Genomic DNA, 22,421 nt, shown 5'->3' with positions numbered 1-22,421 from the left:
TTGTATTTATTTATTTAACTAGGTAATGCAGTTAAGAACACATTCTTATTTACAACGACGGCCTGGCAAAAGGCCTCCTGCGGGGACGGGGGCTGGGATTAAAAATACTAAAATAAATATAGGACAAAACACGCATCACGACAAGAGAGACAACACGACACTACATAAATAGAGACCAAACAACATAACAAGATCAAAGGGAACAACCTGGACATGAGGGGACGTGCCGTGTGAGTAGTGTTGGTATTACTATCCTTGTGGGGACCAGAAGTCCTCACAAGAATACTAAAACAAGAAATATTCGGACAATTGGGGACATTTCGCCAGTCCCCACAAGGAAAATGGATACTTCAGGTTTAGGGGTTACGGTTAGATTAAGGGTGAGGGGTTAGGGAAAATATCATTTTGAATGGGAATCATTTGTTTGGTCCCCACAAGGATAGTAAAACAAACGTGTGTGTGTGTGTGTGTGTGTGAAACTCACGCCCCTCAAAGCACCAGCCCACGATAACGATTGGTTTGGGGGAAAGAAAAGGGGGAAACGTTTGAATAAAACCCCTCTGGTGCCTGCCTGGTAGTTGAAAACCGTTGGATATCTCAAGAAATAGAAGGGGGATGCAAACACTTTTTGGTGAATCACTAAAATGAGCTTGATTTGTATTTTTACATGATACGAGTGACTTCAAAGTTGTTTTCTTTTTAATATAGCCTATATTTTTATTTGAATTACATAGTTTTTTTTTTACCTTAATGGATGGGATTGAAGGCGAATGGCGCACCACACTGAAATGATTGAAATGTTTTACGCGTTCTAGCTTGGAGGCATTTTGGAGTAGTCTGACCGCCCACACTAAGCTCTGGAACCTTGGGAACACCTGGTTATTCTGTCCATAACACACTGATGCCAAGTGGAACTCTTTCTCTCTCTATTTACATTTTACTCTCTTTGGCAATTCATCCATTGCAACTTTTTCATTTAGCTCACCAGACCAGACGCACTCTTGTTTAGTTTTTACCCCAAGGAACTATTAAATCGTTTTTTCCCCCTCCCTTTTAAGGTTTTTGAAATGACGAGCCAAAGTACTGAGAGAAGTAGGCCTATAGGGACTCTGGCGTTGCTGCGTTCCGCTTTGCTGTTGGTTCTTCTTCACATTGGTGCACCAGAGGCGAGGAGGCTACGGGGCAGCCGCGCGCAACACCGGAGAGCCACGGCCATGCCGTCCCCACCGTTAACATACAGGGACCGGGTAGTAGAGGGGACCGGAGCCGGCGAGAGCTTCCCGTTAGACTTCACCGCCGTCGAGGGGAACATGGACAACTTCATGACCCAAATTAAAAACCTGGCGCAGTCGCTGTACCCGTGCTCCGCGCAGAAGCTGGACCAGGACATGAGGCTGCACTTCTTGGACAATTCCTCTGCGACGTGTAACGATGGATCCCCAGCTGGGTAAGTGGAAGACTTTAAAGTTCGACGTTTAAATTCTGAATTGGCCTGAATTAAAGTCGCCCTAAACTTCACTTTTCAACATTTCACAAGTAGCCTAAACTCACATGACAATCACATACTTTTGTTGTGCGTATTGGCTTTGACACATCTTTCCAGTTGTATATCAAACTCTCAGTGGTTGAGTGAAAGCCAGTCCATCTATCACCACCACAACAACTTTTCCTGCCCTTCATGTCAATCCGAATGTGACCGAAATTGATTTAAAAAATGACAAGATCAGAGGACGGGCACTCTCTGAGATCTATGTCGGAGCTCGAGAGAGGGAGCCCGGACCGCGAAATCAGATGCCTCTCATCAATGGAAAGTTTGACAAAATGAATTTTGCGGAAGGAGAGCACGCGAGGCCACAGTGAAAATAATGCCTTTCATGTACAGCAGGCGACAGGCAATGTACAGCTTTAGTGGTGGTTGGCGTCACAGGTCTAGGATCAGCTTATCTTCTCCAAACCCATATAACCTCAACCGTTTGAAGGGAAAACGCAAGACTGACTTCGGATCAGAGTCTATAGGGATAAATCTCCGCCTCTTGTAGGCTACTATCCTTGTTGCCTTTTACTTTTTATATCCAAATGGCTTTCTAGGCCGTGCGTCATGATATTGCGCATTTGGAGAGAGATGTGAAATTGAGGAGGGGACGCTATATTAGAACGGAATGTAGCGACGCTAATGGATGATTGTGATGAAAGAAGGTGTGAAAATAAAAACCTTCCACAAACCCGAAGCCCTGTTGTCCTCTCAGATCCACTTCCAGCCGCGACAGGTGTCCTGCATGAATGCGCCATGACAGTTATAGGTTGATAGTGACCAATAGAACAAACATTGGCCGATTTCTTCACGGGAAGAAAATAGGGCTTATCCTCAGTGTGAAAACCCAATGTTTTGGTGAAATAACTGTGATAATTGACTTTGGGAAGTAGTGCTTTGAAATCCTTATGTTGTTTCACACCATGGTTGCCAGGTGTTGAGAAAAAGACTGCCTTTTTGCCAGTTTAATTTTTGTCTTCTCCAGTGTGAGAACAAGCTCACAAGTCAACAGAAGGTTGAAGAATAGAATAGGCCCTATTAACACGGTTTGTTATTAATCTGTAAGATGACTATTCCATTATGAATCAACGAGAGAGAACCAGAAAGAGAGCGAGATTCCGTTGATTCATCACAGCGGAACCTCTCGTGATCCCACTCTATCCCAAATAAAGACCTCAGACCCACATCACTTTACATAGAGAGAGGGAGAGAACGAGAGAGGGAGAGAACGAGAGAGGGAGAGAACGAGAGAGGGAGAGAATCAGCAAACCAGCAACTATGAGTGTCTCCGCTCTCCATCGATGTGACTGGGTGTGTCAGCAGCATCCCAAACCACAAGAGACCTCTCAATAGACCTCGCGGGGCGCGAGGCCGTGCAGGGCCAGGCAGACACGCTCTGGGCACGCATGCACGCCTGCTCTATCTGACAACCAGCAGAGACAATTACAACCGTCGATTATCTCTCCAACCACAAATTGCTAATTTCTCACGACGGATCCAACCCTCTCTCAACCACACAGTCTGCCTCGAGAGTTACAGCAGAGATCCATCCAGCACGTTGTGGGCGATGAAACAACCAATATCCATTCATTGTTAATGCAGGAAGTGAAGCGGGTGGGGGACCATTGGGTAATGAGAAAATGGGCGAGGGACGTGAACAGGGCGGGACCTAAATTGGAATAAACTGAACCTTATCCAAATACTCCAACATTGCATCTTGATTGACCAGTCGAACCTCACTATAACTTCCAGCCCGGACTGGATTAGCTGTTGATAACTAGCAGTACCTAGCATGGTTGCTAACACCCACATGAGGGCGAAGCTAGCGTGGCTATCTGTATAGTGGATCACTGCTAAGGCTACACTTCTCCCGCTCCATAGGCATGTGTGTGTAAAAACCCATACAGTGTGAGGAGGGGGAGTATTTTTCAACAGCCACGGGGAGTTATTAAGAACAATGTGTCTGAGGATGTGAGGAATTTACTCTCCCTGTGTTTCTTAATTACAAATGAAGCTTCTGACTTTGATTTTTTTGCACTACTTGAACCTAACCTGGCGCCCCCTCTCTACTCTTTTCCCTTCATTTATAAATGTTCAATCTGGCAACCCAAATTAAAAGTCAGATTTTTATGTAAAAGACTTAATTTTCACTTTGTCTCTTTCTCTCTCTCTCTCTCCATTCTACCTTTCCAGCAGCTGTCCAGTAGAGACACAGTTAATCCTCGTTAACCTAAAACACCTGGCATATCTCTCACTAATGGAAATGGATAGCTCCATGTGTGTGAACTGTTCATGCCATCATCTGCCTGTTCATAACAGCACATGAGTGTGTGTGTTTCACACAACCTCACACATGCAGCCCAAAGACGTGTACCCTTGTTTATGTGTGTGTCTGTGTGTCTGCCAGGCCGGACCACTAGTCATCAGTCTGACTGAGTGCAGTGGCGAGGTCTTTCCACACACATTACACTAATCCAATCATTCATATAATGGCCCTGGGTTCCTTTGATATAGCCATCCAAACAGGCCCCTGTTGAAAGGCTGTTTTAGGCATCTGAATGGGCTCTGTCTGTCTGGGTGTTTTAGCTGGAAACCAGAGCCAAATGTTTCAAGTCTAGTTCAAAGCAGAAGCCTAAAGGACCGCACACATTCTGGAGCGGTCCATAACACAAACCCAACCAACTGTGTGTGTGTGTGTGAATGTAGATGCTCAGAAATACATACTATCTCTGTGTGTGTGTGTGTGTGTGTGTGTGTGTGTGTGTGTGTGTGTGTGTGTGTGTGTGTGTGTGTGTGTGTGTGTGTGTGTGTGTGTGTGTGTGTGCCTGCCAATACTGCTTTTTCCCTCCCCAATTGACACTGGCGCCCCCTCTCTACTCTTTCCCGCTTCATTTAGAAATTCTGATTCTGTCAGATGGCCCACTTTGAAGAAGAAAAAGGGGGGAACACACACACACACACACACACACACACACACACACACACACTTGTAAAACAGTTTGTTTTTGTATTGTCCTGTATAGGTACTACATCAAGGAATCCAAAGGCAGCAAGAGATGGCTGATATTCTTGGAGGGTGAGTTGAGAGGTTTAAGACTTCCAAACTGTCTGGTATTTGTCTGTTGTATTTTTCAATCCAAGGCACGTTACAGGGCAGAGCACTGTACAGCTGACGATGTGCCTCTTAAAGGTAATGTATGTTTTGAGTTGACAATCACTGTGTTTATCGTGAATGTGAGCTGCACAAACGGCAGGGAAATGACCTTTAAAAGGTGCAGTGTCGGCTGACCGGTGCGCTGCTCTATAACCGGCCTTGGATTGAATCTGGGCCCTGATGCTTTGTTATTTGTTGTTGTTCTTCTCTATGTAGGTGGATGGTACTGTATGTAATGTTGGTCTGTGTAGGTGGATGGTACTGTATGTAATGTTGGTCTGTGTAGGTGGATGGTACTGTATGTAATGTTGGTCTGTGTAGGTGGATGGTACTGTATGTAATGTTGGTCTGTGTAGGTGGATGGTACTGTATGTAATGTTGGTCTGTGTAGGTGGATGGTACTGTATGTAAGTGTTGGTCTGTGTAGGTGGATGGTACTGTATGTAAGTTGTTGGTCTGTCTAGGTGGATGGTACTGTATGTAATGTTGGTCTGTGTAGGTGGATGGTACTGTATGTAATGTTGGTCTGTGTAGGTGGATGGTACTGTATGTAATGTTGTTGTTGGTCTGTCTAGGTGGATGGTACTGTATGTAATGTTGGTCTGTGTAGGTGGATGGTACTGTATGTAATGTTGGTCTGTGTAGGTGGATGGTACTGTATGTAATGTTGGTCTGTGTAGGTGGATGGTACTGTATGTAATGTTGGTCTGTGTAGGTGGATGGTACTGTATGTAATGTTGGTCTGTGTAGGTGGATGGTACTGTATGTAATGTTGGTCTGTGTAGGTGGATGGTACTGTATGTAATGTTGTTGTTGGTCTGTGTAGGTGGATGGTACTGTATGTAATGTTGGTCTGTGTAGGTGGATGGTACTGTATGTAATGTTGGTCTGTCTAGGTGGATGGTACTGTATGTAATGTTGTTGTTGGTCTGTCTAGGTGGATGGTACTGTATGTAATGTTGGTCTGTGTAGGTGGATGGTACTGTATGTAATGTTGGTCTGTGTAGGTGGATGGTACTGTATGTAATGTTGGTCTGTGTAGGTGGATGGTACTGTATGTAATGTTGTTGTTGGTCTGTGTAGGTGGATGGTACTGTTTCAACAGACAGACTTGTGACACCAGGTACCAGACAATGAGGAGATTCATGAGCTCCCTGAAGTGGCCACGCACCAGAACAGGTCAGCAGTTATAAACACTTATTACAACTCAAAACATGTTGATTAATGGTAAGAGAGTAATACTGTTGCTATAACCTATGCTATTGGTGTTGAGTCAGACTTCACCAGAACACTTTACAACATGCTTATAACATGTTTATGAACTAGTAATAATAGCTAGTATTAAGTGTTATAACCAGTCAAAAGAAGGCTTATGATTTGTCTGTTCAGGGGTGCTGCAAAAACGAATTGACTCTAAAAAGCATTGGTTCAGTACAGGCTGTAGAGGGAAAATATCTCAGGCCATATAAATGTTAGTGTTTCCCATTAATCAGTAGAACTCAGTCAGTCTGTCTGTTTTAGTTACCGAAATTAATCTCACACTCACAAGAACCTCTTTCTTCTCTCTCTCTCTCTCTCTCTCTCTCTTTCTCCCCCTCCCTCTCTCTCCCCTCACTCTCTCTCTCCCCTCCATCTCTCTTTCTCCCCCCTCTCTCGCTTCATTTCAGTGGGGCTTTATCTCCCTCTCTCTCCCCTCCATCTCTCTCTCCCCCTCCATCTCTCTATCCCCCCTCTCTCCCCTACATCTCTCTCTCTCTCTCCCCCGCCATCTCTCCCCCTCTCTCTCTTCATTTCCATGGGCCTTTATCCCCCTCTCTCTCCCTCTCTCTCCCCCTCCCTCTCTCCCTCCCTCTCTCTCTCCCCCTTCATCTCCCCCCTCTCTCTTCATTTCCATGGGGCTTTATCTCCCTCTATCTCTCCCCCCCTCTCTTCATTTCCATGGGGCTTTATCTCCCTCTCTCTCTCCCCCTCTCTCTTTCTCCCCCTCTTCATCTCCATGGGTCTTTGTCCCCCCTCTTCATCTCCATGGGTCTTTGTCCCCCCTCTTCATCTCCATGGGTCTTTGTCCCCCCTCTTCATCTCCATGGGTCTTTATCTCCTCTCTTCATCTCCATGGGTCTTTATCTCCTCTCTTCATCTCCATGGGTCTTTGTCCCCCCCTCTTCATCTCCATGGGTCTTTGTCCCCCCTCTTCATCTCCATGGGTCTTTGTCCCCCCTCTTCATCTCCATGGGTCTTTGTCCCCCCTCTTCATCTCCATGGGTCTTTATCTCCTCTCTTCATCTCCATGGGTCTTTATCCCCCCTCTTCATCTCCATGGGTCTTTATCTCCTCTCTTCATCTCCATGGGTCTTTATCTCCCCTCTTCATCTCCATGGGTCTTTACCTCCCCTCTTCATTTCCATCGGTCTTTATCTCCTCCTCTTCATCTCCATGGTTCTTTATCTCCTCTCTTCATCTCCATGGGTCTTTATCTCCTCTCTTCATCTCCATGGGTCTTTATCTCCTCTCTTCATCTCCATGGGTCTTTATCTCCTCTCTTCATCTCCATGGGTCTTTATCTCCTCTCTTCATCTCCATGGGTCTTTATCTCCCCTCTTCATCTCCATGGGTCTTTACCTCCCCTCTTCATTTCCATGGGTCTTTATCTCCTCCTTTTCATCTCCATGGGTCTTTATCTCCCCCGCTTCATCTCCATGGGTCTTTATCCCCCCTCTTCATTTCCATGGGTCTTTATCTCCCCTCTTCATTTCCATGGGTCTTTATCCCCCCTCTTCATTTCCATGGGTCTTTATCTCCTCCGCTTCATCTCCATGGGTCTTTATCTCCTCTCTTCATCTCCATGGGTCTTTATCTCCTCTTCTTCATCTCCATGGGTCTTTATCCCCCCTCTTCATCTCCATGGGTCTTTATCTCCTCCTCTTCATCTCCATGGGTCTTTACCCCCCTCCTCTGTGGTTCTCTGTCTCCAGGTACAGGTATTCTGTCTCCTCAGCCAGAGGAGAACCCCTATTGGTGGAATGCCAACATGGTGTAAGAACTCCTATCGCTCTTCTCTTCCTTCTTGCATATGTGTGTTTGTTTATGGTGTTTGTGTGTGAAACGGTTGGTGTTTTTTCTTGTCAGAGTGAGTCAGTAAAGTTGTGCTGCAGCTCTTTACTAAACAACCTCTTCCTCCCTCTGACTGGAAAACTCTGACTGGAAAACTCTGACTGAGTCTCTGTGTGTTATGGTTTCCTCTCTCTCTCTCTCTCAATTCAATTTCACTTTATGGTGCTTTATTGGCATGGGAAACATATGTTACCATTGCCAAAGCAAGTGAAGTAGATAATTTGTAGATATTAGATAATTCAAGTACATAATTAGATAATTAAATTGTAATTACTTCACCACTATGGCCTATTTATTGCCTTACCTCCCTTATCTTACCTCATTTGCACACACTGTGTATAGACTTTTCTACTGTGTTATTGACTGTACGTTTGTTTATTCCATGTGTGAGTTACACATGGGTTGTTGTTTGTGTCGCAGTGATTTGCTTTATCTTGGCCAGGCCGCAGTTGTAAATGAGAACTTGTTCTCAACTGGCCTACCTGGTTAAATAAAGGTGAAATAATAAACATTTAAAAAGATAATAAACAATAAAAATGAACAGTAAACATTACACTCACAGACGTTCAAAAATAATAAAGACATTTCAAATGTCATATGTCTATATACAGTGTTGTAACGATGTGCAAATAGTTAAAGTACAAAAGGGAAAATAAATAAACATAAATATGGGTTGTATTTACAATGGTGTTTGTTCTTCACTGGTTGCCCTTTTCATGTGGCAACAGGTCACAGATCTTGCTGCTGTGATGGCACACTGTGGTATTTCACCCAGTAGATATGAGAGTTTATCAAAATAGTTTTTTCGAATTCTTTGTGGGTCTGTGTAATCTGAGGGAAATACGTGTCTCTAATATGGTCATACATTTGGCAGGAGGTTAGGAAGTGCAGCTCAGTTTCCACCTAATTTTCTGGGCAAAGTGTACATAGCCTGTCTTCTCTTGAGAGCCAGGTCTGCCTACGGCGGCCTTTCTCAATAGCAAGGCTATGCTCACTGAGTCTGTACATAGTCAAAGCTTTCCTTATGTTTGGGTCAGTCACTGTGTACTCTCTGTTTAGGGCCAAATAGCATTCTAGTTTGCTCTGTTTTTTGTTGTTAATTCTTTCCAATGTGTCAAGTAATTATCTTTTTGTTATCTCATGATTTGGTTGGGTCTAATTGTGTTGCTGTCCTGGGGCTCTGTGGGGTCTGTTTGTGTTTGTGAACAGAGCCCCAGGACCAGCTTGCTTAGGGAACTCTTCTCCAGGTTCATCTCTCTGTAGGTGATGGCTTTGTTATGGAAGGTTTGAGAATCGCTTCCTTTTAGGTGGTTGTAGAATTTAACGGCTCTTTTCTGGATTTCGATCATTAGCGGGTATCGGCCTAATTCTGCCCTGCATGCATTATTTGGTGTTTTACGTTGTACACGGAGGATATGTTTGCAGAATTCTGCATGCAGAATCTCATTTTGGTGTTTGTCCCATTTGGTGAATTCTTGGTTGGTGAGTGGACCCCAGACCTCACAACCATAAAGGGGAATGGGTTCTATAACTGATTCAAGTATTTTTTGCCAGATCCTAATTGGTATGTCAAATTTTATGTTCCTTTTGATGGCATAGAAGGCCCTTCTTGCCTTGTCTCTCAGATCGTTCACAGCTTTGTGCAAGTTAAGTGTGGCGCTAAAGTGTTTAGGCCAAGGTATGTACAGTTTTTTGTGTGCTCTAGGGCAACGGTGTCTAGATGGAATTTGTATTTGTGGTCCTGGCAACTGGACCTTTTTTGGAACACCATTATTTTTGTCTTACTGAGATTTACTGTCAGGGCCCAGGTCTGACAAAATCTGGGCAGAAGATCTAGGTGCTGCTGTAGGCCCCTCCTTGGTTGGGGACAAAAGCACCAGATCATCAGCAAACAGTAGACATTTGACTTCAGATTCTAGTAGGGTGAGGCCGGGTGCTGCAGACTGTTCTACTGCCCTCGCCAATTCGTTGATATGTTGAAGAAGGCGGGGCTTAAACTGCATCCCTGTCTCACCCCACGGCCCTATGGAAAGAAATGTGTGTGTTTTTTGCCAATTTTAACCGCAGACTTGTTGTTTGTGAACATGGATTTTATAATGTTGTATGTTTTTCCCCCAACACCACTTAACATCAATTTGTATAGCAGACCCTCATGCCAAATTGAGTCAAAAGCTTTTTGGAAATCAACAAAGCATGAGGATCTCCCTCTCTCTCTCTCTCTAGGTTCATCCCATACTGCTCTAGTGATGCCTGGAGTGGAGCCTCAGCAAAGACTGACCAAAGTAGGGAACATCAGTTCAGTATATAGTGCACTCTATAGGGAATAGGATGCCACTTTGGAAAAACACTATGCATTTTATTTCAAATAATTCAAGACATTTAAGTGATAATTCCTGATAATGCCTGTCAGTTGGGTTGCCAGAGACGTGACCCATTCGTTCGTTCTATCAGTTGGGTTGCCATACTGGCTGGTAACATCCTGATTCCTTGCTAGCTAGCCAACTACATTTATTTGGATACATCCACAACAATGAGCTAATGAGGCGCGATTTCACCTGGCATAGAAAATGTGCTCTCTCGCCAGGACACTGTTGTTCAGAGGAGCTAGCTAACAACACAGCTAACACAATCACTTCAAACTGAAGATGGAAAGACTGCAAACTAGCTGCACTTTGTTTGAACTGTTTTCTATTGACATTTCTTTGTACATATACACCAAAAAATATGTTGATTCATTATTTCGACTGGCTGAGAAAAGCTTCCTGCCTGACTCTTCCCAAAACGTTCATTACTATGCGACAGCTGGAGATCGAATTTGAATATTGAAACAATGTTGTGAAATGTCAGAGAGACAGACAGCAAGATTTGATGAAGTTTATAAATTGCCTGGCTGGGCTGATGAGACAGTGGATTGCGCAGTAAGATGGAACAGAGTAAATAGGCATTTCAACATCATAGATTTAGCTGGTGGTAACTTGTGGAATAGACACCGGCTGGAATGCGGTTTTAACCAATCAGCATTCAGGATTAGACCCACCGGTTGTATAACAAGCTATCAATCAATGTGTCTACTGTGCCTGTCTTCATGTTGCTCTGTGTGTGTATGTGTGTATGTTTCTCTCTGTGTAGGTGACTATGCGTTCATGGGCTCAGTGATCATTATGGAGGTGGTTAATGAGCTGCTTACTAAAGGACTGGACAGCGCTAAAATCCTGCTACTGGCTGGGAGCAGGTCAGTACACAGTGTGTGTGTCTGATAAAATCACCACAGTCTCAAACCTCTTGTTTCTCCCTCAATCTGGACCTCTCCAGCTCTCCTTATTTCCCTCAATCTGGCCCTCTGGATCTCTCCAGCTCTCCTTATTTCCCTCTCTCTGGATTACTGAATGGCTTTTACACACTCTCTCTCTCTCTCTCTCTCCCTTTCTCTCCCCACTCCCTCTCCCCTCCAGTGCGGGGGGTACAGGTGTACTACTGAACGTGGACCGTGTGGCGGAGCACCTGGAGTCCCGGGGACACGGGGAGATTCAGGTCCGGGGTCTGGCTGACTCTGGCTGGTTCCTGGATAACAAGCAGTACAGATCTACAGACTGTCACAGCACCATCAGCTGTGACCCTACTGAGGCTATCAGGAGAGGAATCAGGCGAGAGAGGGAGAGGGAAGGAGAGAGGGAAGGAGGGAGGGAGGGAGGGAGAGGGAAGGAGGGAGGGGAGGGAGAGAGAGAGAAGGAGGGAGGGAGAGAGAGATGAGGGGGAGAGGGAGGTAGAGGGAGAGACAACGAGTGATCATACGAGTGACAACTGTGACTATACTTCCTGTTTCCTGTCTAGGTACTGGGGTAGTGTGGTGCCAGAGAGCTGCAGACAGACTCACATAGGAGAGGAGTGGAACTGCTTCTTCGGATATAAAGTCTACCCCACACTCAAGAGTAAGAGAGTGTTTCTAGTACTCTCTCCCTCTCTCTCTGTCTCTCTCCCTCTCTCTCTCTCTCCCTCCCTCTTTCTCTCTCTCTCTCCTCTCTGTCTCTCTCTAGCACTCTCTCTTTCTCTCCAGGTCCAGTGTTATTTGATGAGGCCTAGCTAAAAGTAGACGCCCTCTCTCCTCCCCCCTCCCTCCCTCCCCCCACTTTCCCCCCCTCTCTCTCTTCCTCCCCACTACCTCTCCCCTTCGCTGATCCCTCTCTCCCCTCCCTCCTCCCTCTCTCCCCTCCCCTCTCGCCGCCTCCCCCCCATAACCCCTCTCTCTCTCTCCAGGTCCAGTGTTTGTGGTCCAGTGGTTATTTGATGAGGCCCAGTTAACAGTAGATAACATCCACCTGACTGGTCATCCGGTCCACGAGGGACAATGGAGATACATACAGAATTTGGGCAACGAGCTGAGGAACACACTCAAAGATGTCCCGTAAGACACACACACACACACACACACATTGGATAGTACACACAGACACACACACACAATAATGTACAAACACACATACATACCATAACTTCCTGTTTTATTCCCTAAAGAATGTTAACGTTTTATGTTATGTGGAATGTTAACTCTCCTCTGATCACGTTGATTGATCTGTCTGTTCTGACTGCCAGGGCCCTGTTTGCTCCAGCCTGCCTATCCCATGAGGTCATCACCAGGAAGTGAGTGAACAGTCACTGATCATAACTGGGTCTTAGATTAGACATATCATAACTGGGTCTTAGATTAGACATATCATAACTGGGTCTCAGATTAGACGTATCATAACTGGGTCTTAGATTAGACATATCATAACTGGGTCTTAGATTAGACATATCATAACTGGGTCTCAGATTAGACGTATCATAACTGGGTCTCAGATTAGACATATCATAACTGGGTCTTAGTTTAGACATATCATAACTGGGTCTTAGATTAGACATATCATAACTGAGTCTTAGCTTAGACATATCATAACTGGGTCTTAGCTTAGACATATCATAACTGGGTCTCAGATTAGACATATCATAACTGGGTCTCAGATTAGACATATCATAACTGGGTCTTAGTTTAGACATATCATAACTGGGTCTTAGATTAGACATATCATAACTGGGTCTTAGCTTAGACATATCATAACTGGGTCTTAGTTTAGACATATCATAACTGGGTCTCAGATTAGACATATCATAACTGGGTCTCAGATTAGACATATCATAACTGGGTCTCAGATTAGACATATCATAACTGGGTCTCAGATTAGACATATCATAACTGGGTCTCAGATTAGACATATCATAACTGGGTCTCAGATTAGACATATCATAACTGGGTCTCAGATTAGACATATCATAACTGGGTCTCAGATTAGACATATCATAACTGGGTCTCAGATTAGACATATCATAACTGGGTCTTAGTTTAGACATATCATAACTGGGTCTTAGTTTAGACATATCATAACTGGGTCTTAGTTTAGACATATCATAACTGGGTCTTAGTTTAGACATATCATAACCTTAACTTGGAGCTTTGCAAAAAAATGAGTGACTTGACCGGTACCTCTCCCATTTCTAACCTCCTTTCCGCTCCTCCCCCTGTTACCATAGTTACTGGATGGACATCCAAGTCAAAGGAACCTCCCTCCCCAGAGCCCTACACTGCTGGGACCGTGGTCTCCACGACAACAACCTCCACCAAAGATCCTCCAACAACAACACCCATAGCAACAATCCTAACCCCACCCCCAACAAGGCTCTACCCCCAGCTTCGCCTCCAAGGGGCTGTCCTCTGCGTCTGATTGACAGCTGCCCCTGGCCTCACTGTAATCCCACCTGTCCCACTATAAGGGATCAGATCACCGGACAGGAAATGAGCGTGATCCAGTTCCTGAAACACATGGGGTTTGATGTTGCCAAGATGGCCCAGCAACAGGGCATGGACGCAGGGAAACTGCTGGGGATGCTGAATAACGGGAACTGAGCAGGGAGAGACTCACACAGGTAGCTGCAAGGAAACGCACATACACACACACTCTGACACAGCAGAGCATGGACCAAAGAACGCTTTGGTGGAGATGAACGGAACTCAATGTAACAACAGAATAGTAACAGAACTGAACTCTAAGCAACAGGACTGAACAAAACTGAGCGAACCCCAAAAGCAACAGAACTGAGCAGAAAAAGTTGCTGTGCTAAACTGAACTGGACTCAATGGATCTGAATTCAGAACTTTGACTTGGTGCGACTCAAAACACCTCAACTAAGATCGCGGCTTGAATAGTGTCTGCAACGGGACGAAATTCGACTTAACTGAATAATAACTCATTTTTAGTTATTAGAACACAACAACGGAACTGCTAAGTTTGAGTTCAAACAACTGAACAATGCTTTACTCAACAATGCTGAACTCAACTCAACCAAACCTGAACAGAACTAAACTATACTGAAATAATTATTTGGGTGTGAAAAGACATACATAAATGGAACGTCATCTGTTTTAAGGATACTATCCCAAATGCCATTAGATTCCCCCATAGGGCTCTGGTCAAAACTAGTGCACTATATTGTGAATAGAGTGCCATTTGGAACGCGATCTGTTCGTTTTAAAGTAAATAAGACAACGGACTTGTGGATTTTGAAAATATATATATGCATAGATGTAGAAGTTGTGTATGTATATGAAGTGGAATCCTCAGACTGTAATGACTTGATAGACTTCAATTATAATTTTGATCAATGCTTCAGAAGATACAGAATCAAGCTTCTGATATGGAAGGCACTGGATTATAGCGAGCCCCTCATAGGCTATGTTTACACAGGCAGCCTAATTCTGATCTATTTCCACTAATTGGTCTTCTAACCAATCAGATCAGGGTCTTTTACCAATAATTGGGCAAAATACCAGAATTGGGCTGCCTGTGTAAACACAGCCATAGTAACAGGGTTCACTAGAACTGATTGATTGATTAGAATTGTCTCAAACGACCACATAGCCTACTGCCACATCTGAACTCACAAGCAGAGAGGGATGGAGACTGCCATACCTAAACATAGGCTACTAACAGAGTGAGAGATGGATGGCTGATACAGTATGTGAGAGATGTCTGGATGGATGTCTGATACAGTATGTGGGGAATGGGAGAGATGTCTGGATGGATGGCTGATACAGTATGTGGGGAATGGGAGAGATGTCTGTATGGATGGCTGATACAGTATGTGGGGAATGGGAGAGATGTCTGGATGGATGGCTGATACAGTATGTGGGGAATGGGAGAGATGTCTGGATGGATGGCTGATACAGTATGTGGGGAATGGGAGAGATGTCTGGATGGATGGCTGATACAGTATGTGGGGAATGGGAGAGATGTCTGGATGGATGGCTGATACAGTATGTGGGGAATGGGAGAGATGTCTGGATGGATGGCTGATACAGTATGTGGGGAATGGGAGAGATGTCTGGATGGATGGCTGATACAGTATGTGGGGAATGGGAGAGATGTCTGGATGGATGGCTGATACAGTATGTGGGGAATGGGAGAGATGTCTGGATGGATGGCTGATACAGTATGTGGGGAATGGGAGAGATGTCTGGATGGATGGCTGATACAGTATGTGGGGAATGGGAGAGATGTCTGGATGGATGGCTGATACAGTATGTGGGGAATGGGAGAGATGTCTGGATGGATGGCTGATACAGTATGTGGGGAATGGGAGAGATGTCTGGATGGCTGATACAGTATGTGGGGAATGGGAGAGATGTCTGGATGGCTGATACAGTATGTGGGGAATGGGAGAGATGTCTGGATGGCTGATACAGTATGTGGGGAATGGGAGAGATGTCTGGATGGATGGCTGATACAGTATGTGGGGAATGGGAGAGATGTCTGTATGGATGGCTGATACAGTATGTGGGGAATGGGAGAGATGTCTGTATGGATGGCTGATACAGTATGTGGGGAATGGGAGAGATGTCTGGATGGATGGCTGATACAGTATGTGGGGAATGGGAGAGATGTCTGGATGGATGGCTGATACAGTATGTGGGGGAATGGGAGAGATGTCTGGATGGATGGCTGATACAGTATGTGGGGAATGGGAGAGATGTCTGGATGGATGGCTGATACAGTATGTGGGGAATGGGAGAGATGTCTGGATGGATGGCTGATACAGTATGTGGGGAATGGGAGAGATGTCTGGATGGATGGCTGATACAGTATGTGGGGAATGGGAGAGATGTCTGGATGGATGGCTGATACAGTATGTGGGGAATGGGAGAGATGTCTGGATGGATGGCTGATACAGTATGTGGGGAATGGGAGAGATGTCTGGATGGATGGCTGATACAGTATGTGGGGAATGGGAGAGATGTCTGGATGGCTGATACAGTATGTGGGGAATGGGAGAGATGTCTGGATGGATGGCTGATACAGTATGTGGGGAATGGGAGAGATGTCTGGATGGATGGCTGATACAGTATGTGGGGAATGGGAGAGATGTCTGGATGGATGGCTGATACAGTATGTGGGGAATGGGAGAGATGTCTGGATGGATGGCTGATACAGTATGTGGGGAATGGGAGAGATGTCTGGATGGCTGATACAGTATGTGGGGAATGGGAGAGATGTCTGGATGGATGGCTGATACAGTATGTGGGGAATGGGAGAGATGTCTGTATGGATGGCTGATACAGTATGTGGGGAATGGGAGAGATGTCTGGATGGCTGATACAGTATGTGGGGAATGGGAGAGATGTCTGGATGACTGATACAGTATGTGGGGAATGGGAGAGATGTCTGGATGGCTGATACAGTATGTGGGGAATGGGAGAGATGTCTGGATGGATGGCTGATACAGTATGTGGGGAATGGGAGAGATGTCTGTATGGATGGCTGATACAGTATGTGGGGAATGGGAGAGATGTCTGGATGGATGGCTGATACAGTATGTGGGGAATGGTAGAGATGTCTGGATGGATGGCTGATACAGTATGTGGGGAATGGGAGAGATGTCTGGATGGATGGCTGATACAGTATGTGGGGAATGGGAGAGATGTCTGGATGGATGGCTGATACAGTATGTGGGGAATGGGAGAGATGTCTGGATGGATGGCTGATACAGTATGTGGGGAATGGGAGAGATGTCTGGATGGATGGCTGATACAGTATGTGGGGAATGGGAGAGATGTCTGGATGGCTGATACAGTATGTGGGGAATGGGAGAGATGTCTGGATGGATGGCTGATACAGTATGTGGAGAATGGGAGAGATGTCTGGATGGATGGCTGATACAGTATGTGGGGAATGGGAGAGATGTCTGGATGGATGGCTGATACAGTATGTGGGGAATGGGAGAGATGTCTGGATGGCTGATACAGTATGTGGGGAATGGGAGAGATGTCTGGATGGATGGCTGATACAGTATGTGGGGAATGGGAGAGATGTCTGGATGGATGGCTGATACAGTATGTGGGGAATGGGAGAGATGTCTGGATGGATGGCTGATACAGTATGTGGGGAATGGGAGAGATGTCTGGATGGATGGCTGATACAGTATGTGGGGAATGGGAGAGATGTCTGGATGGATGGCTGATACAGTATGTGGGGAATGGGAGAGATGTCTGGATGGATGGCTGATACAGTATGTGGGGAATGGGAGAGATGTCTGGATGGATGGCTGATACAGTATGTGGGGAATGGGAGAGATGTCTGGATGGATGGCTGATACAGTATGTGGGGAATGGGAGAGATGTCTGGATGGATGGCTGATACAGTATGTGGGGAATGGGAGAGATGTCTGGATGGATGGCTGATACAGTATGTGGGGAATGGGAGAGATGTCTGGATGGATGGCTGATACAGTATGTGGGGAATGGGAGAGATGTCTGGATGGCTGATACAGTATGTGGGGAATGGGAGAGATGTCTGGATGGATGGCTGATACAGTATGTGGGGAATGGGAGAGATGTCTGGATGGATGGCTGATACAGTATGTGGGGAATGGGAGAGATGTCTGGATGGATGGCTGATACAGTATGTGGGGAATGGGAGAGATGTCTGGATGGATGGCTGATACAGTATGTGGGGAATGGGAGAGATGTCTGGATGGATGGCTGATACAGTATGTGGGGAATGGGAGAGATGTCTGGATGGATGGCTGATACAGTATGTGGGGAATGGGAGAGATTTATGATATGGCGCTCTCTACTGGAGATTTTGAGAATGACAAACCATTGTATTCTTGCTGCTTCCAACTCTCCCTGGGTAAATAATACTGACTGGTGCTTTTAGCCACATATGCTTTTATACAAGGATAATAATGGGTTATATTTTACAAGGATAATAATGGGTTATATTTTACACGGATAATAATGGGTTATATTTTACACGGATAATAATGGGTTATATTTTACAAGGATAATAATGGGGTATACTTTACAAGGATAATAATGGGTTGTACTTTACAAGGGTAATAACGGGTTATATTTTACAAGGGTAATAATGGGTTATATTTTACAAGGGTAATAATGGGTTATATTTTACAAGGATAATAATGGGTTATACTTTAGTATCTCTAAAAGGTTATGTGATTAACTGTTTGAACTCAACGAAGGGTTGTACATTTTGGTAACTTTCACAAAATGTTCCAGAAATCCCGGTTGGAAGTTTCCTGGAATCAGGAGGGAATAAACAGAGACTCTGGGAATCAGCCAACCAGGATTTCTGGAAAACCTGGGAATTTTGCGACCCTAAACTCAAGCTACTTTGGAGTTGATATTTATTGGATTAGGTGTATCATGTATGTGTGCTATTCTACTTCATATTTATTAGGTGTATCATGTATGTGCTATTACGGCAGGAAAGTGACTCTTTGGAAATTGTCAATATATTTAGCTCTTTTTATGGTGCTGATTGCATGTCTGTAATACATTATAATTGTGTTAAATAATAGAAAGATGTATTTTTCAATGATTTATATTAGATTTCTCCACTGAAAAGTACAAGTGCGAAGTGTAGCATAACCACTAGGTACACATCAGATAAGCAAATACACACACAAATATGGTAAAACATTTCATTACGTATAAAGTATACAAACAATAAAACAACTTAAAAACAAAAAGAGACATTCAAATAACGTACTGTTCCAGTGGTTGATCTTCTAAGACCATTTCCTGTTTGAACGAACCAATCAGATCGCCCGATACTAAGAGGTGGATTCCTCCTACAGACACAGTAAACATAGGATGCGTCCCAAAAGGTACCCTATTCTCTACATAGTGCACTACTTATGACCAGCGCCCTATAAAGTTGTGCACTATGTAGGGAAGAGTGGCATTTCAGAAGCAGAGATGAGACTGACCACCAATTAACATAAAAACATATCAAAATCATTTTATATCGGAAACGGAAAGAAATAACCTATTTGTTCACAGTTGGTATGAAAGGGCTGTTGACAAAACACCAGTTCATACAATAAAAACATTAAAGTAATAAAAAATAAAAAATTCACACTATTTACAATAAAAAAATACAAATCCTATATTTCACAGAATTCCCCCTGCTTAACAATGCCACTGTTTAAATCCTTTGTGTCAGCAGCGTATTGGCATTTAATCTGTTCCCTATTCAAAGTTGTGAGAAAAAAAAGATTGTTTCCAAAAAGCGCATTCCGTTCTGTGTCCCTACAAGCACACCGTATCCCAGTCTCGTTTCCTCACCTCTTCACCCCTACATCCTCTCTCAGGACCAGGGGTTCCAATCCAAGTTAAAAAAGGACAAAGATTCTTGGCTGAAAGTACTGAGCTTCCATAAACCATTGTTTTGTGACAGTGGCATGTCCTTTCATTTTATATGAAGAACAAACAGTAAGGTGTAGCCTATGTCTTGGCCATAGTAAGTTCATATAAACTCAGTGGTATTTTCCTATGTAGCCTAGTTACAGTAAAGTGTAGCCTAGTTACAGTAAGGTGTAGCCTAGTTACAGTAAGGTGTAGCCTAGTTACAGTAAGGTGTAGCCTATGGCTTGGCCTTAGTAAGATCCTATAAAGACAGTGGTCTTTCCCTATGAGGTGTAGCCTGTTATTGGAAGAGGGAAAACCTGCTTTGTCCCATTCCCAATCCTTATATGGACCAGATTCCTGGGAAAGAGTGTGGATCCTATCAGAATCACGCTTTGGCGTATGTGGGATTTGTTATTGTAAAGAAGTAAATTCCTTTATAGTCCCAGTCCCAACTCAGCCTCCTGGGAAAGAGGATATCCTATGAGAATAGTTTTTCAGTTGAAGAATTCCTTAACAACTCTTCCTAGAGACAGGAGAGGATAGCTACATCCAGTTTGGGTCCATTCAGGACATTTTCCAAAGCTATTCAGAGATTTTGTGAGATATTCCCTCCACTGAGAAGGGAGAGAGTGCCGTTTCAGTAGTTGGAATCCTAGCCGTTGGAATCCTGGGAAGAGGACAGGAGAAAATGGTCAGAAATGTGAGCCAGGAAAAATTGGGAACAAAATAATGCATGCAGCCACGTACACACACTCTCCCTCCTTCATACACACACTCTCCCTCCTTCATACACACACTCTCCCTCCTTCATACACACACTCTCCCTCCTTCATACACACACTCTCCCTCCTTCATACACACACTCTCTCTCCTTCATACACACACTCTCCCTCCTTCATACACACACTCTCTCTCCTTCATACACACTCTCTCTCCTTCATACACACACTCTCCCTCCTTCATACACACTCTCTCTCCTTCATACAGATACTCTCCCTCCTTCATACACACACTCTCCCTCCTTCATACACACACTCTCTCTCCTTCATACAGATACTCTCCCTCCTTCATACACACACTCTCCCTCCTTCATACACACACTCTCCCTCCTTCATACACATACTCTCTCTCCTTCATACACACACTCTCCCTCCTTCATACACACACTCTCTCTCCTTCATACACACACTCTCCCTCCTTCATACACACACTCTCCCTCCTTCATACACACACTCTCTCTCCTTCATACACACACTCTCCCTCCTTCATACACACACTCTCTCCTTCATACACACACTCTCCCTCCATCATACACACACTCTCTCTCCTTCATACACACTCTCTCTCCTTCATACACACACTCTCCCTCCTTCATACACACACTCTCTCTCCTTCATACACACTCTCTCTCCTTCATACACACACTCTCCCTCCTTCATACACACACTCTCTCTCCTTCATACAGATACTCTCCCTCCTTCATAACACACTCTCCCTCCTTCATACACACACTCTCCCTCCTTCATACACACTCTCCCTCCTTCATACACATACTCTCTCTCCTTCATACACACACTCTCCCTCCTTCATACACACACTCTCCCTCCTTCATACACACACTCTCCCTCCTTCATACACACACTCTCTCTCCTTCATACACACACTCTCCCTCCTTCATACACACACTCTCCTCCTTCATACACACACTCTCCCTCCTTCATACACACACTCTCCTCCTTCATACACACACTCTCCCTCCATCATACACACACTCTCTCTCCTTCATACACACTCTCTCTCCTTCATACACACACTCTCCCTCCTTCATACACACACTCTCCCTCCTTCATACACACTCTCCCTCCTTCATACACACACTCTCTCTCCTTCATACACACACTCTCCCTCCTTCATACACACACTCTCCCTCCTTCATACACACACTCTCTCTCCTTCATACACACACTCTCCCTCCTTCATACACACACTCTCCCTCCTTCATACATATACTCTCCCTCCTTCATACACACACTCTCTCTCCTTCATACACACACTCTCCCTCCTTCATACACACACTCTCCCGCCTTCATACACACACTCTCCCTCCTTCATACACACACTCTCCCTCCTTCATACACACACTCTCCCTCCTTCATACACACACTCTCCCTCCTTCATACAGATACTCTCCCTCCTTCATACACACTCTCCCTCCTTCATACACACTCTCCCTCCTTCATACACACACTCTCCCTCCTTCATACACACACTCTCCCGCCTTCATACACACACTCTCCCTCCTTCATACACACACTCTCCCTCCTTCATACACACACTCTCCCTCCTTCATACACACACTCTCCCTCCTTCATACACACACTCTCCCTCCTTCATACACACACTCTCTCTCCTTCATACACACACTCTCCCTCCTTCATACACACACTCTCCCTCCTTCATACACACACTCTCCCTCCTTCATACACACACTCTCCCTCCTTCATACACACACTCTCCCTCCTTCATACACACACTCTCCCTCCTTCATACACACTCTCCCTCCTTCATACACACACTCTCCCTCCTTCATACACACACTCTCCCTCCTTCATACACACACTCTCCCTCCTTCATACACACACTCTCCCTCCTTCATACACACACTCTCCCTCCTTCATACACACTCTCCCTCCTTCATACACATACTCTCCCTCCTTCATACACACACCTGACTGGTGAGTCTGCGAGGGGAGAGGGGTCGTTTCTGCTGGTGGATGGCCTGGAGACGAGTGATCAGGAACTTCTTATCCTCCCCCTCCTATTAACACAATGACACGGGTCACCAGGGGACAACCATGTAGCTGGCCGTTAACACGGGTCACCAGGAG

The 22,421-nt window shown here is 45.0% G+C and overlaps 2 protein-coding genes across 4 annotated transcripts in view; one reads left to right on the top strand and one right to left on the bottom strand.

Moving 5' to 3' along the window:
- The first annotated feature begins 602 nt into the window (after window positions 1-602).
- Window positions 603-15,058, top strand: LOC106591520 (palmitoleoyl-protein carboxylesterase notum1a). Its single transcript, XM_045709168.1, has 11 exons — window positions 603-1,447; window positions 4,555-4,607; window positions 5,769-5,864; window positions 7,658-7,718; window positions 10,020-10,078; window positions 10,926-11,028; window positions 11,249-11,440; window positions 11,628-11,725; window positions 12,051-12,198; window positions 12,387-12,434; window positions 13,362-15,058. Exons 1-11 carry the CDS (start codon window positions 1,068-1,070, stop codon window positions 13,732-13,734), a joined length of 1,611 nt encoding a protein of 536 aa, XP_045565124.1. The 5' UTR covers window positions 603-1,067; the 3' UTR covers window positions 13,735-15,058.
- A 3,650-nt stretch (window positions 15,059-18,708) lies between these two features.
- LOC106593098 (transmembrane channel-like protein 6) overlaps window positions 18,709-22,421 on the bottom strand; it is an 85,032-nt gene continuing 81,319 nt past the window's right edge. For all 3 annotated transcript variants that reach the window (XM_045709164.1, XM_045709166.1, XM_045709165.1), the window contains exons 21-22: window positions 22,262-22,351; window positions 18,709-20,200 (exon numbers count right to left, since the gene is read on the bottom strand). In XM_045709164.1, coding sequence (XP_045565120.1) covers window positions 20,186-20,200; window positions 22,262-22,351 — 105 coding nt within the window. In that variant the 3' untranslated portion in view covers window positions 18,709-20,185. The remainder of the gene's footprint in view (window positions 20,201-22,261; window positions 22,352-22,421) is intronic.

Source organism: Salmo salar, chromosome ssa02 (genome assembly GCF_905237065.1).
Source record: "Salmo salar chromosome ssa02, Ssal_v3.1, whole genome shotgun sequence".
Lineage (NCBI taxonomy): Eukaryota > Metazoa > Chordata > Actinopteri > Salmoniformes > Salmonidae > Salmo > Salmo salar.
Note: the sequence above shows the minus strand (reverse complement) of the source record. Positions and strands in the feature narration are given on the sequence as shown.